This window comes from Megalops cyprinoides, chromosome 9 (assembly GCF_013368585.1).
Source record: "Megalops cyprinoides isolate fMegCyp1 chromosome 9, fMegCyp1.pri, whole genome shotgun sequence".
Taxonomy (NCBI): Eukaryota; Metazoa; Chordata; class Actinopteri; order Elopiformes; family Megalopidae; genus Megalops; species Megalops cyprinoides.
In genome coordinates, this window is record NC_050591.1 from 31138453 (window position 1) to 31152273 (window position 13821).

General features: G+C 49.9%; 1 protein-coding gene across 4 annotated transcripts in view; it reads left to right on the forward strand.

Moving 5' to 3' along the window:
• The window catches only part of LOC118782740 (stromal interaction molecule 1-like), a 46291-nt gene that overhangs the window by 28133 nt on the left and 4337 nt on the right, over positions 1-13821 (forward strand). For 2 of the 4 annotated variants that reach the window (XM_036536267.1, XM_036536268.1), the window contains 6 exons: positions 652-829; positions 5533-5710; positions 8230-8397; positions 8869-8969; positions 9710-9942; positions 13115-13520. In XM_036536267.1, the coding sequence (XP_036392160.1) occupies positions 652-829; positions 5533-5710; positions 8230-8397; positions 8869-8969; positions 9710-9942; positions 13115-13520 (1264 nt within the window). Of the gene's footprint in view, positions 1-651; positions 830-5532; positions 5711-8229; positions 8398-8868; positions 8970-9709; positions 9943-12056; positions 12138-13114; positions 13521-13821 lie in introns of all 4 variants that reach the window. The other 2 variants (XM_036536270.1, XM_036536269.1) reach the window with 2 other exon arrangements.

Below are 13821 nucleotides of genomic sequence, written 5' to 3' on the forward strand. Positions count from 1 at the left end.
CACCGGACGGAAATAGACAGCGTTAATCTGCCTTTATCTCGGTCCCTCGGTCCCCTCTGACTCTGTCGGAAAGAGCTCGTTTTGCTGCCCAGACCAAGCACGTTAGCACAGGGGAGAAAATGTAGCTGTGGCAGTGGAGAAGGGAGAGAGGGAGAGAGAATGTTATCCTGATGTTTGTCCTCAGTGTTTTTATCATTCACAAATCTCTCACATCACATAGGACCACATGTGATAGAGGTGTAACTGTAGGTAAAGGAATGTCCTGTCGTTTGCAGGATCCCATGTGAGTCTTTCAGCTTTTGTCGTACATATGTAGTATACAGCATCCTAGTGCACTTCATGACAAGGCTGAATCCCCGGTCGCCCACAAACAGAAAGGTTAGCCTCATCAGTGTTGGCTTTAAATGTTGACCATAAATGACCGTTAGCTCCTATGGCCTTTCTGGGGTTCATCAACCGTCAGTTCCTTTTGCATTCTTTTTTCTCAAGTCCTCTTTAACTTCGCTTCATTTACCCATGAACCAAACATATCATTAGCTTACATGAAGGAGAGAGCCTGTAGCGCATGGTGTATACCTAGACTCCTGTAGAGTGAATGGCGTGTGTGGGATCTCACATACGGAACCTCCTCTCCCTCCGTCTCTCCAACAGTGAACCGGCACAACCATCTGAAGGACTTCATGCTGGTGGTGTCCATCGTCATCGGCATGGGAGGCTGCTGGTTCGCCTACATCCAGAACCGCTACTCCAAGGACCACATGAAGAAGATGATGAAGGACCTGGAGGGCCTGCAGAGGGCAGAGCAGAGCCTGCATGACCTCCAGCAGAAGTGAGTTTAGCCACTCCCATACACAGGGCCTTGCGGGAGGCTCCCTCTGCTTGATACCTGTCGTCAGGTTGGGTCAGGTAGGGGCGGCAGTGTAGCATAGCGGTTAAGGAGCAGGACTCGTAACCAAAAGGTTGCAGGTTCGATCCACCGCTGGGACACTGCTGCTGCACTGTCGGGCAGCTTCACCCAGAACTGCATCTGTAAATATCCAGCTGTATAAATGAATAACCCGTAATTGATGTAAGTCGCTCTGGATAAGAGCGTCCGCTAAATGCCGATAATGTAACGTCGTTTCTTTATCTTCATCTCAGGGCTTTCCCTACCGTTGTTACCGTTTGTCATGGATTTGTGGTTTGTTCCCAGCATCTGTGGAGTTGTTGCGTAGAATTGATCTGTTCCCATGCTTCTGTTGACACAAAATAAATATAATGTAATTAAAAAATTGATTTGTTACCGTACCATCACAGGATTGGGAACAAATTTCAGATTGAGACGGTGTTAGAGGCCTTAGTGTGGGCTGTTATGCCCTGACCTCTGTTGTGAAATGAGTGTTTTGTTTTGAGGAGGATTGCATTGTGGGGCAGGGGGCGTGGGAGCCTGGGTGTAGTGGAGTCAGATGAGCTAAAGGGCAGATGTGTAAAAATCTGCCATCGCACACAGGATGTCTTCCTCAGGACCAGACAGGAAATTCCTGGTAGCAGCTGTTCTTTTCTTCTGGCCAGTTTGACCAAAGAGAAGCAGCAGTCCTTAAATGGAGAAAAAGAAGACCCGTTTCCTGTCTGAATGTGATCTGATTGCTTGGAACGACTTCAGGTCATTTTTATGTTGCAGCGCATCAGCGAACACCAGAGGTTTAAACCGCTGCTTACGAAAGCCTTGGGCGTTCGGGTCAAGAGCTGGGGCGGGCACAGCGTCCACTTATTTTCACCATGAGGGAACGAGGAGATCTCTTGAAATCCGAGATGGGGGTGGGGGGGGTGGGGGCGTCTTAGCTGGCGCCCTCACGAGGCCCAGGGACGAGAGAACAAAATTCCGGCGGTTTTCCTCATCCCGCCAGGTGGAAACGGGGAGCTGATCTCCGCTTCCTCCCGCTGACACCCCCCCCCCCCCCCCCCCCCCCCCCCAGCCCCCCTGTGCTTCAGCTAACACTCGGATGCGCCTGTCTCTCGGGGTCCTTGTGCCAGCCCCCCCGCCTCGGCAGCTGCCGAGAGCCATGTGTCCCTATGCATGTTAGTGTGGCAACAGGGAGTGGAAACTATGTCTCACAGGGAGGGCATTTGGCCCGCAGAGTCATCTGATTGGTGCAACTGACCATCTCCCTGGTAGGACCCGCAAGTGCTGCCCTTCCCCGTGCCTGTCCTCAATTACTCTTTATTTACAGCAGCCAGCGCCAGCAGAATTTCTCCCATGACTGAAGGCCAGATATAAACCTCTCTACCCCCTCCCACGGCCCAACCCATTTCACAATCGCACTGAGTCACACACACACGAAGCTCACTTATGTCACTCCGACTGGCGTCACCTATGGGCTCATTTCCTGTAACATCTCAGTAAATAACGCAGAGGCTGTTACCGCAGCTTGCACCTGCTGGCTCATTGATTTGCGGGAACAAGTCGGGCATATAGCGCCTCATTGGCAGATTGAGCTGCGCCGTGTCCTTCACAGGCAACATGTTCCAGACACCTTCATCACATTTTTACTGGTTTGTCCCTCACCTCAGTGACCTCCAGTGTGATAAATCTGTAGCCAGCTGTGGCGTGCATGCATGTGCCCCCCCCCCAGTTCACTAGGCGGTGACACACCTATGCCTTTCCAAGGTCTTGTAACGTGATGTGTGTCATTTTCATTTTTATCTCACTTCCTCTTGGGGAAATCACCAGTGTTCCATTTAATTTGCAAAGCAGCAAATGTGAAACTTTTCCCAGCAGCAAGATTGAATATCACTGAGGTAGAGCTGTCAGTCATTTTTATTAAACGTGTGTTTAAGAAGCACAATGAAAGGACAGGACCGACAGGTGTTAGTTTAGTCTCAATGCAAATTACAAGGTAGAATATGCAAGATTTTATTATTTAGAAAATCTTGAGTACAGTAGCACAGGTTTGGTGACATTCCCCATCAGATGACGTCTTGATTTTGAGGTGTACCCAGCCAGGTGTCCTTTGTCAAGCGGTGGCAGAGTCACCGACTGATCTGTGAAATGGGATATCTTTATTGGACTTGCACACTGGTTGTTTAAAATTTGGTTATCGTAGGCCTTGGTCCACAGTGAGTACAGCACCGGTTATTGTAGCACTGTGTGATATTAAGGCATGTTCAGATGTGCTCTGGCATTTTCTGTGCACTGTTGTCCATCAGGCCAGCGATGCTTCGTAAGTCGCTCTGCTAAATGAGTACATGTACTGTATTTGCAGCAGACTGTGCTGGTCCACACAGCGTGCGGGTTTGGACCCCAGGAAGGCTCTGTGCCAGAGACAGGGGAGTGTCTCCGAGAGTCCTCCTGTGTGCTGGACGAGAGAGCCCGACATTCTCATGGCCACTGCACCGGGAGGGGAGAATGTCAATCCGTCGTGTCCTCAGCCATGCGTTCCTTTCCTTGCAGCTCCTAATATCTGCTGCTCCTTCGGCTGGGTCCCCGAGCAGACGGTGTGACCCAGTCCAGTGCTTCACTCCAGCTCCTCTTAAAGTGCTGAGGGAGAGAGAGAGAGAGAGAAGGTGGGGGGTGGAGAGGCAGGGAAGGAGAGAGAAAAGGAGGAAGCTTTTCACGAGAAGAGCTGGTGTTCAAACAACTGTTCCCCAAATCAGGCAGCACTGTAAGAATCTCAGCTGCAAATGAAACTCTGAAAAGAGTTGTATGTATGTATCTGCACTCACAGTTTTATATTTCAGATGGCCATTCCACTCTGCTAGAGCGCTATATTGAGTTTCTATTTTCTGTGTTACCTGTTTTATGTGTGAACTGCTCAAGAAAGTTCATGTGAATGCTCAAAAATACGTATACATACCCTCTTTTCACCTGTGATTAAAAATGGAACATGAATGTTTTTGTGGGCTGAGTGTGGCGTATCAGGCATGGTTATTACAGACAGCACCGTCCGCTCTCAGACTCTGCAGCAGAACGCAGGTCAGTCTCTGCAGTGCTGCATGTGTGTGCACGGCTTCCGTCGGCCGCCCTGCTCGCAGTGCAGCCGCAGTCTGCATGCTGTAAGCTGCGGGGCTGCTGGAGGCAGTGAATGGCAGAGGTCAGGGTCGACCGCATCACTGAGAGGGCTCCCTGCCCACATTTTCCACCCTCAGCCCCTCGGATCACCTTTCACAGGGCCTCATCGCCATCCCTGAGGCCCGAGGGGAACCCGGCGGCGCTCTCTGCTGGCGAGACTCGGTACTGCAGGGGCACCTCTCGCAAGTCTCTGAGACCTGAATGAATGCAGAGTCCGTTTTATTTACTTCAGTGATGGTTTATTGGCATGCCCAGAATTCTGAGTGTTGCCAAACCATGCGCACACAAATCCATGAGGTCAGGGCAGGAGGTTTCCATAACGACGACTGCATAGCTTGCCATAGCTTTAATTTCCTTATGCAAAGCAACCCCTGCAGCGTCGCAGGAATTTCCCAGCTCTCTGCAAATGTCAGAGATGCAGCATTATGTCCTGTACTGTGTAAATCCCAGGCCTCTTGCTGCATAGTTACTGAACCCTGCCCATTCTCTTATGAATAAAAACTCTGTTCATGTGCAAAAAACTGAGGCCCACAGGCTCTCTGAAGCAGCGGAAAGCATTGGTTTCCCACAGCCCCAGGCTACAGGCCATCTTTATATAGTCATGTCTGAGGCCTTCCAGATCACCAGCCTGAAGTCAAACCGATGCTCCGCGGCGCACCGCAGCGGGAGAAACCTGATCCCGCGATTATGGAGAAACCGAACACCAGTCACCATGCCCTCATTCCTCCGCTCGCCCCCGACTCCCTTTTATATAGATCCCCCCTGGCAGCTGCCCTGGGCCGCTGTGCTGCGCACACGTAATCCATTGTTTCCTGTAGGGCTCTGGAATTACGAGGTCTTTATCCCCTTGTGACCACGAGGACAGTCTTCCAGGGCCGGCCAGTGGCCTGGCTCTCAGAGGTGCAGTCTGCCCGTTGGGAGGGGGGGCCTGCCTTTCCAGGGCACTTCCTGTTGGACGCTGCCCTATGATTGACACATGCTGTGTTCCCTCTGTCGGACTCCTGCTGGCTTTACATTTCATTTTAACATGCTTCACACCGGTCGTGTGCAGTCACAGATCTCTGCCTACTCTGTTTGATGAGACAGGGCAATGCTATGCCCCTGACCAGTTTGGCTTGATGCTGTTAGATAATTGCGTGCGAGGGTATAATGGTAAGGCTCTTAACGTTAGTGTCTGGAAGCCAGACTGTCTGAGCAGGCTGACGATTCCTTGTGAAACTGGACCTGGCTTGTGAAAGGGAGCCCCTTCTTTGTGTTCCTCCTGGCGGGGAAGCTCTGCCGTCTTGTAGGGCTGTAGAAGAGACAGCCAAGCATGTGATGGATACTTCCCCTGGGCTACATGCTCAGCCAACTCCGGGTGTTATGCACAGGAACACTTAAAAAAAAAAACTGGTGCAGAAGGCTCTCAGACGGGCAGTGTGGATTCACGCTGAGGTGCAGGATATTTTCCCTGGCTCACAGCCTCTCTCTCTCCCCACCCCCAGGCTGCAGATTGCCCAGGAGGAGCACCGCACCGTGGAGGTGGAGAAGGTGAACCTGGAGCAGAAGCTGAGGGACGAGATCAACTCGGCCAAGCAGGAGGCACAGCGGCTGAAGGAGCTGCGTGAGGGCACGGAAAACGAGCTGAGCCGGCAGAAGTACGCCGAGGAAGAGCTGGAGCAGGTAGGGCCATGGGGACGGGCTCAGAGCCAGGAGGGCGGGCACAGGGAGACTGTGGCCAACCAGAGTACCGTAGGGCTGTGTTCAGCTGGAGGACCGTGGGCTGCAGTCAGCTGGAGAACTGTAGGGCCTCACTGTAGGACCATGGGGGTCAGAGCCAGGAGTGGGACCATTGTCAGCTGGATAACTGTAGGGCAGTGATCAGGTGGAGAACCATGGGGCGGTGATCAACTGGAGAACTGTAGGGCTGCGATCCGTTGTAGGACTGCAGGGCCATGAGCGATCAGACCCAGGAGGGCTGCCAAACTGGAACTGCGGACAGCCAGAGAGCTGTTGGACTTTGATCAGATGGAGAACCGTAGGGCTGTGGTCAGCTTCAGAACCGTAGGGCTGTGATCAGCTTCAGAACCGTAGGGCTGTGATCAGCTGGAGCAGTCATGACGCTGGATTGAGAGTTCTGACAGCTCTAGTCAGTGTAGATTGAGATGGATGGTTTGTTTGAGTCTCAGCCAGCAGTAAGCCACTAATAGTGAATGAGCCTAGGAGGATATCCCCTGGCCCCATCCCCATTCCCCTGTGGAAGGGAAGCAAGGGCATAAGGGCTGAGCGCTGTCACCACACACAGGCAAATCCTCAACCAGGCCGAGGAGGCATTCAGACCTGCTGAATAAAGGTTTGCTCAGGTTATCTGATTTCCATTCGGTTGGGGTGAGCTGAGAAAGCACTCTGTGGAGCTGCTCTTGATTAAAGATGCTCAAGCTGATAAAACCCCGCGCACAAATATCTGCAGGCTGCTGCATTGTGTGGGACAGAGCTAAACGAGTCCTGCGTGTCTCTGGCAATGCACCTTAGTGGTCTAGTAAAGAGAACTAAATTGCGTTCATTTGCAGTGAGGATTTAAGATGCAACACCGTTTAGATCAGTGTCAGCTGCCTGGGAATCTGGCTCTGTCTCCCCACTGTTTGTCGTTTGTGGGGGGATTTGGAACGGCTCTTGCGTAAGCGCGGTTAATACGGAAGCTAGTTAAACTTCTCCATCTCACGTCCCTAAGGAGGTCAGCCGAGGTCAGGACTAATTCTTGTTGGATCGGAAAGGAGGTTGCGGTCTGAGCTGCGCCGGAGGGACACGTGACCCCGTTTCTCATCCCCAGCGCTCTGTCAGGCCCTGGCAATGGTGGGCTTATTGGGTCAGAAAGCCGCTCAGTGTGGTTTTGAGTGTCTCCCTCTGTCAGGGCCTCGGTGGCTTACTGGTTGTGTGCTAGCCCTAGCGGCACGTCACAGAACAGCTATGCTGTGAACTGAAATAACGTATGCAGTCAGAAGCAGTGGGTGAGTCACTCTCTGAATCAGAACACTGTAGGCTTTCCTCATAACCCAAGGGATAAGTGGGTAACAAGGAATTCCTGCTGTTGGGGAGGGTTGTGCATGCTCACTTCAGTTAAGTGCGTCTTTATCATCAGATAGATATTAGGCAGGCTGGATGAGGCAGGCCTGACTCACAGCTGCTAGGTAATTGAGGCATCTAGCACCTGTGCTCAGCATTGCTCTTGTGATAAAAGGAGCATCTTCCCTAAAGAGTAGGTTACCCCATCTGTGAAGCCTTAATTGTGGCGTTTTGCTTGGGGAAGAACACCGAGTGCTGTAGGGTTTCCTGCTCCTTGTCATAACAGCGCACAGCTTTGCAAAGCTGAGTGCCTGAAAAATTTCCTGTGTTCATGGGGAGTTTCAGGTCCAGTGGATCCATTAGGGCTTTTAATAGAATACCAAAGAAAATCTTGTCCAGCACCATCACGGCTGACAGATAAGTGGAAAAGATTCCCCTTATTTTCCTGTTCCACAGCATTTTTCATTTTGAGGTTAAGCACCAGCTAGTCATTGTGCTGCTTGTTGTTATTCCAGAGATGACTGTCCAATCAGCTGCCTCTGATGGGAGTGAGTAAGGCTACGTGTGCCTACCCCACCACCTCGACTAAAGCAACACTGAGAAAGTGTTTCTGTCCCTCATCACTGTGACTAAAACTACACTGAGAAAGTGTTTGTCCCCCATCACTTTGATTAAAACTACACTGAGAAAATGTTCCTGCCTCTAGCAACACTGACTAAAGTGATACTGAGGGTGTTCCTACCCACAACACAGAGACCAAAACTACACCAATACAGTGTTCCCACACCATCACCAACATTAGTCTCATAACTGAGACAGTGTTACCACCCTCAGCACACAGACTAATGTTGCACTGAGAAGATGTTCCCACCCCAACATCGAGACTTGCTCTGAACAGTGCTCCTGCCCTCATTACTAGACTTGACTACAATCAGACCATTCCTGTCCACAACCTGTGGACCTAATTACACCATGTCTTGTATTAAATTGTACCAGTATTAAATACCTTTGTAAAGAAAAATACACAGGTACCATGATTGCTAAAAAGGACTCTATGGCAAACCTCCCAGCCCATAATTTTTCCTAAACAGTAATCACTCGTCACACCCTCTCTCTACCCCCTGATCCTCTGTGTGCAGGTGCGCATGGCCCTGAAGAAGGCTGAGAAAGAGCTGGAGTCCCGCTGCAGCTGGGCTCCCCCAGAGGCACTCCAGAAGTGGCTGCAGCTTACCCACGAGGTGGAGGTGCAGTACTACAACATCAAGAAGCAGAACGCAGAGCGGCAGCTCCTCGTGGCCAAAGAAGGGGTCAGTCAACGTGGGAGTTGAGCAAGAGGGGGGGAACTTCCGTTGCAGAATGGAGAATCAGCTTTTTATTGCAGAATAAAGACTCATTTCTTCAGACGACATACTGATTCCCCTTCCCAATCATAACTCAAACCTTTCCTTTGTGCGTTCTTTGTGCTACTGTAGGAAAATTTGTGTTGCACTCATGGATTTGAATCACTATTTATTCATTACTTAATATTTATGGCAGTATTTGTTTACACAGCACTGTGTGATATACAGCACCACATGTTAAAATGTGGTTTGTATGCTGTATGTATCACTGTTCCTTGGACTTTATTAGGTGCTCGATTGAGCTCTAGCTCTTGATAAGAGTGTCTGCTAAGGGACTGAATGTAAATGTGTGTGAGTAAGCGCAGGCAGGGGGCCGGGGGGCCGGGGGGCTGAGGGCAGGGAGCGCATGTGATCCTCATGTCTCTGTTGTTGCCCCAGGCCGAGAAGATTAAGAAGAAGAGGAACACACTCTTCGGGACCTTCCACGTAGCACACAGCTCCTCTCTGGACGACGTGGATCACAAAATCCTGGCGGCCAAGTGAGTCCAGCTTCCCCGCTCTGAAGCAAACGAGCGCTGAATATCATGGACCAACTCGTCCAGCTTACCTCTGACTGCCATTCACCTCAAATCTAATCAATTCACTTTGTCACATCACCTGACACAGTTGTGTTGGAGAGTGAAAATCTTGTGTGCATAGTTCACATCAACAGTGCACTGTAGTACAGACAGTAGTATGCACAATACACAGTATATACTACAAACAATATAGACACTATACACAATATACACAATTTACAAACTACAACTACACTGTTCACATAATGAACACAATAAATACAGTGTAGGCATAGTAGTTGGGTATAATGGAGAGTGAAAACCCCAAGAAACATAAAAAACACTGGAAGTTGTGGGAGCTCGCAACATGGCCGCCATTTGTGGTGCCATCTGGTACCAACTCTGACCTCTGTCTGTGTCTCTCTCTCTCTCTCTCTCTCTCTCTCTCTCTCTCTCTCTCTCTCTCTCTCTCCCTCCCTCTCTCTCTCTCTCCCTCCCTCTCTCTCTCTCTCCCCCTCTCTCTCTCTCTCTCTCTCTCTCTCCCTCTCTCCCTCTCTCCCTCTCTCTCTCTCTCTCTCTCCCTCCCTCTCTCTCTCTCTCCCTCCCTCTCTCTCTCTCCCCCTCTCTCTCTCTCTCTCTCTCTCTCTCCCTCTCTCCCTCTCTCCCTCTCTCTCTCTCTCTCTCTCCCTCTCCCCCCTCTCTCTCCCCCCCTCCCTCCCCAGGCAAGCCTTAGGGGAGGTGACGGCCGCGCTGAGAGAGAGGCTGCACCGCTGGCAGCAGATTGAGATCCTGACGGGCTTCACCATCGTCAACAACCCCGGCCTGCCGTCCCTGGCCTCCGCCCTCAACCTGGACCCCAGCTTCATGGGTGGCCGGGCCACGCCTCAGCACTTCATCATGTCTGACGACATGGACGACATGGACGAGGACATCATCTCGCCCGCAACCTTGCAGTGTAAGGGCCCGCCGCACTCCGCGAGGCACGGGGCCGGGGAATGCTGGGGGATCTCAAAAAAACAGCAGGGGTGTCCTGGGGCGGTCAGAAAAATTGTTTCAGTGAAAAAACTGTTGCGGTGTAACAGGGAAACTTTTTTCCTGATCTTCAAAGCGTTAACTGTAGCTCACTTTTTTATTGTATTTTTATTGTAACTGTGAATTGGCTTTTTTTTCCCTTCCCTTCGGGAATTTGTGGAGTTAGATTGAGGAACTTTGTGCACAGTGTTGTTATCCCCTGGCATCTGAACATGGAACAAAGATTCATTATCATTTTGAATATATATATGATAATGAATTTTTGTTTTGACATATTTGTAGCTGTTTCCTTGTCTCCAAATAGTATAAGAATACGACCACTGCAGTTCAGTGTAATGTCCCCAGATGAGCATGGAAAGGAGGGTGGGTCGAGGCAGCGTTCAGTGGGAGTGTATGGGCTTCTGAGCTTTGACCAGGCAGGCAGCACCGTGCCTTTGTCCCTCTCTGTAGCCTCTCTTTCAGAGCCATGCCCTTTTTTGGAGCATTTCCCAGGCGTGAGACAGAGCTGTACGAACCTGTGCCTTTGTGTAAAGTACAATGGCTTTTAGCGGGTTGCATCATGTAACAGTCTGCTTAGATTATCACTGAACGTGATTTATGCAGTCATTAGTACTCACACGCAGGAAGCAGCAATGGGAAGAATCGGTGAGAATGTAAGACGACCCGTGAATTTCTTTCGTTAGCATTCTGCACGGGATAGGCTAACATTTTAGGGTAGGATTGTGTTTGTTTATAGTCTAATTATATTATATTATATTATATTCTCATACATTTTAATTCACTCAAATCACTATCATCATTTCCTATCATCAATAGGAAATTGCGAGGTGACATGAGTTTTGATTGAATCCTGGACTCGATCTGAAGATCTTAAAGGTCGAGATCATTCTGCCGTTCAGCCTGCCAGGTCGAGACCGCACTACTGTTCAAGTAGTGTGGAAGACCAAGACCGTGTTGTTGACAGGGAACAGTAATCAGTAGTCAGGGGAGGTGCGGCACAGCATACATGACTAAGCAACCAACCTCCAGTTTCATCAGGAAAAACCTCACTGTCATTGTCATTGTCAACATCACCATTTTATTATAGCCATACATGTCCATCTGCTCATGTAGAAGTGTGCCGCCTCTCAGAGGTGCCTTCTCACTTTTTGTACATACCAGATTTTTTGCCACCATTTGGCCATGCTGCTTATCATTGTTCCTCTATGAAATAATGACATGTGATACAAAACCATGCTTTCCCTTGCATTCCTTTCTTACGGATCATCACATGCGTGAGATAAACTCTATACATTGCATATTTGATAAGTCTGTGTCTACACAGTGGGATAATATTAATTTTTGTTAGGTATGTTTAAGTTATGATCAATCCATGATGATATTTGGAAAAGAAGCCACTGATGAACACTTATAGCATACCCTCAATGCAGTTGTGCACACTCCAGCTTTATTCAGTTTTAGAACAGCTGCTTATGATCATTGAGCCAGCTAACTTTATCAGCATTTCATATAATATTCATTTAACTGTTGGTAGATAGCTTGTAGCCATTACTACTACAGATGGCTAAGTGATGATGAAAATATATTTTGTAAAAATACAAAACAGAAACTTGTTGATGCGTAGGTTATGGCTAACATATCAGTAACTCCTGCTTCAGAAAAAGAACCTCACATAGCTTTTTATTTAAGATATATATCCTTTCTTTTAAGTGCTGTGCTTTTCAGAGTTTCCTGCAATACAGCTATATTGTAAAAGTGTGAGCTTTTGATAGTCTTGCAGCAGAGAGTTCAGATATTATAATAGGGAAAGGCTGGTAATCCTTTCCTGTTTTATGGGTATAAGTTGGATAGAGGTCGAACAGCTTGATGGGGGAGGGAGGCCAATGTCTCCTGAGATTGTGGGTCTCCCTCCACCGTCGCAGCCATAGGTTTCTTTGAATCCAGTGTAGTAACAGCCACCCCCCCCTTCCCCCCACCCCTCTCCCCCCGCCCACTTGTTGCCTTTGGCCGCTCCCGCACGCGATTGGCCGACTCCAGACGCCACCTGGCTAACGGACCGTCGAGTGAGCGACCTTTGGTCCGTCAGTTCTGACTGCCAGTCCCTGTGGAAGTACTCGGGTTCGCCTCCCGTTCATGTAGTCTCCTCTACTCCTAACCCAGCACCACCTCTTTTATGTCCCTCCAGCCACTCTCCGGCTCGACCCGTACGGAGCACCCACACTCCCCCCCTGGGGAGGGGGGACAAAGTGAGCTCAGTTTTTGGGGGTGATTGGAGGAGGAGGAGTGAGCCCTCTGCACTTTGTCTTCTAATCTCCAGTCTTTTTTTCTCCGCATCTTTGGGCTGATCCTCTTTCCCAGTGCATCCATTACAGAGCACACTGTATCCCACACCTCTGGCTAACCCTCCTGACAGAGCCACTGTCTCTTCTGCAGTCTGTGTGCACTTCTCAGTCTGAAAGAGCAGATCTTCCCACTGAAAAGCACTCCTGTGGAGGCCCTGGGGGACAGCATGATGCAATAACCCCATTTTTAGTAAAAATTAGTAGTGTAATATTTGTCTAGCAGTGTGCATCACAAAAATGGCCAAAATAAGACAGTGCCCATTATTAGTTTTAATGCAACAATAATAGTTATAATAATAATAATGATAACAGACATGGCTTATGTCTTGGATAAGGTCTTGTGCAGTTTCATCTCCGAACAGCAGTCTGCAACAAAGCAAAGATGACTGCAGAGCTAATGTGCCTTTTCAGCTAACACAAACGGAACGGAACAGGCTTGGTCTGTTTTTTCTCTCAGTGTGTAATCTGTGTATCACTGGCCTTGTGAAGGATTCGTCTTCAGTCTTACAGTGTCACCAGCACCTGACACTCCTGCTTTTTCCAGCCCGACCTGCTTCACTTTTTTTTTCTTTTTGCACATCCGTCTTTTTATTCAAAGTGTGTCTCACCCAGCGAGCTGAGTGTGTCTGCGTGTGTGTCTGCGTGTGTGTCTGCGCGTGTGTCTGCGCGTGTGTCTGCGCGTGTGTCTGAGCGTGTGTCTGAGCGTGTCTGCACGTGTCGCCGCGTGTAACGGATGTTCTCCTGTGCCCGCAGCTCCCAGCATGATGTCCCTACGCCAGCGCCACATTGACCCGCAGCTGACCGTGGGCTCGCAGAGGTTGGTAGAGGGCTGTCTGTTGGCGGGGCAGCAGGGAGAGGGTGGCTCATACCCCGCCAGGTCTCGGGGCTCCCTTCGCCAGTCCCGCAGCCAGTCCTTCGGGCAGTTTGAGTCTTTCCCTCTGCCCCCCCTCTCCTCCGCCGTCTCGCACCCCTCCATCATCTGTACCTCCCCTTCTCCTCCTCCTCAGCCTCTGTCTTCCTCCTCTTCATCCTCCTCCTCCTCCTGCTCGCCGTCCCCCTCTCCCTACCACTGCTCTTATTTCCAGCCCATGGACACCATTCCCGACCTCCCCCCACCAGACGTCACCTCGGTGCGGTCCCAGCGCTCCGAAAGCTTCGGGTACCCCTCCACACTCCTCTGCACACGCATCGCATGTGCGTGGGGCCTTTTTCTGCCCGCTTTCTTCCTAGTTTTTTTCTTTTCAACATAGTTCTTTTTTTGTGTATCTTTTTTTTTCTTACGGGGGTTCTGGGTTGCAGTGAGTTTCTCCCCCTTTTTGTCTAATTGATTACAGTAGTTTGGTTTTTTAACATACTGTTTTGGTGCAACCTGCTCTTGCACAACAGATCTGCCTTCTTCTTTTGTTTTCCCTATTTTCCCCCATCTTTCCATCCATTCATTCCCCTTTTTCTAACATACA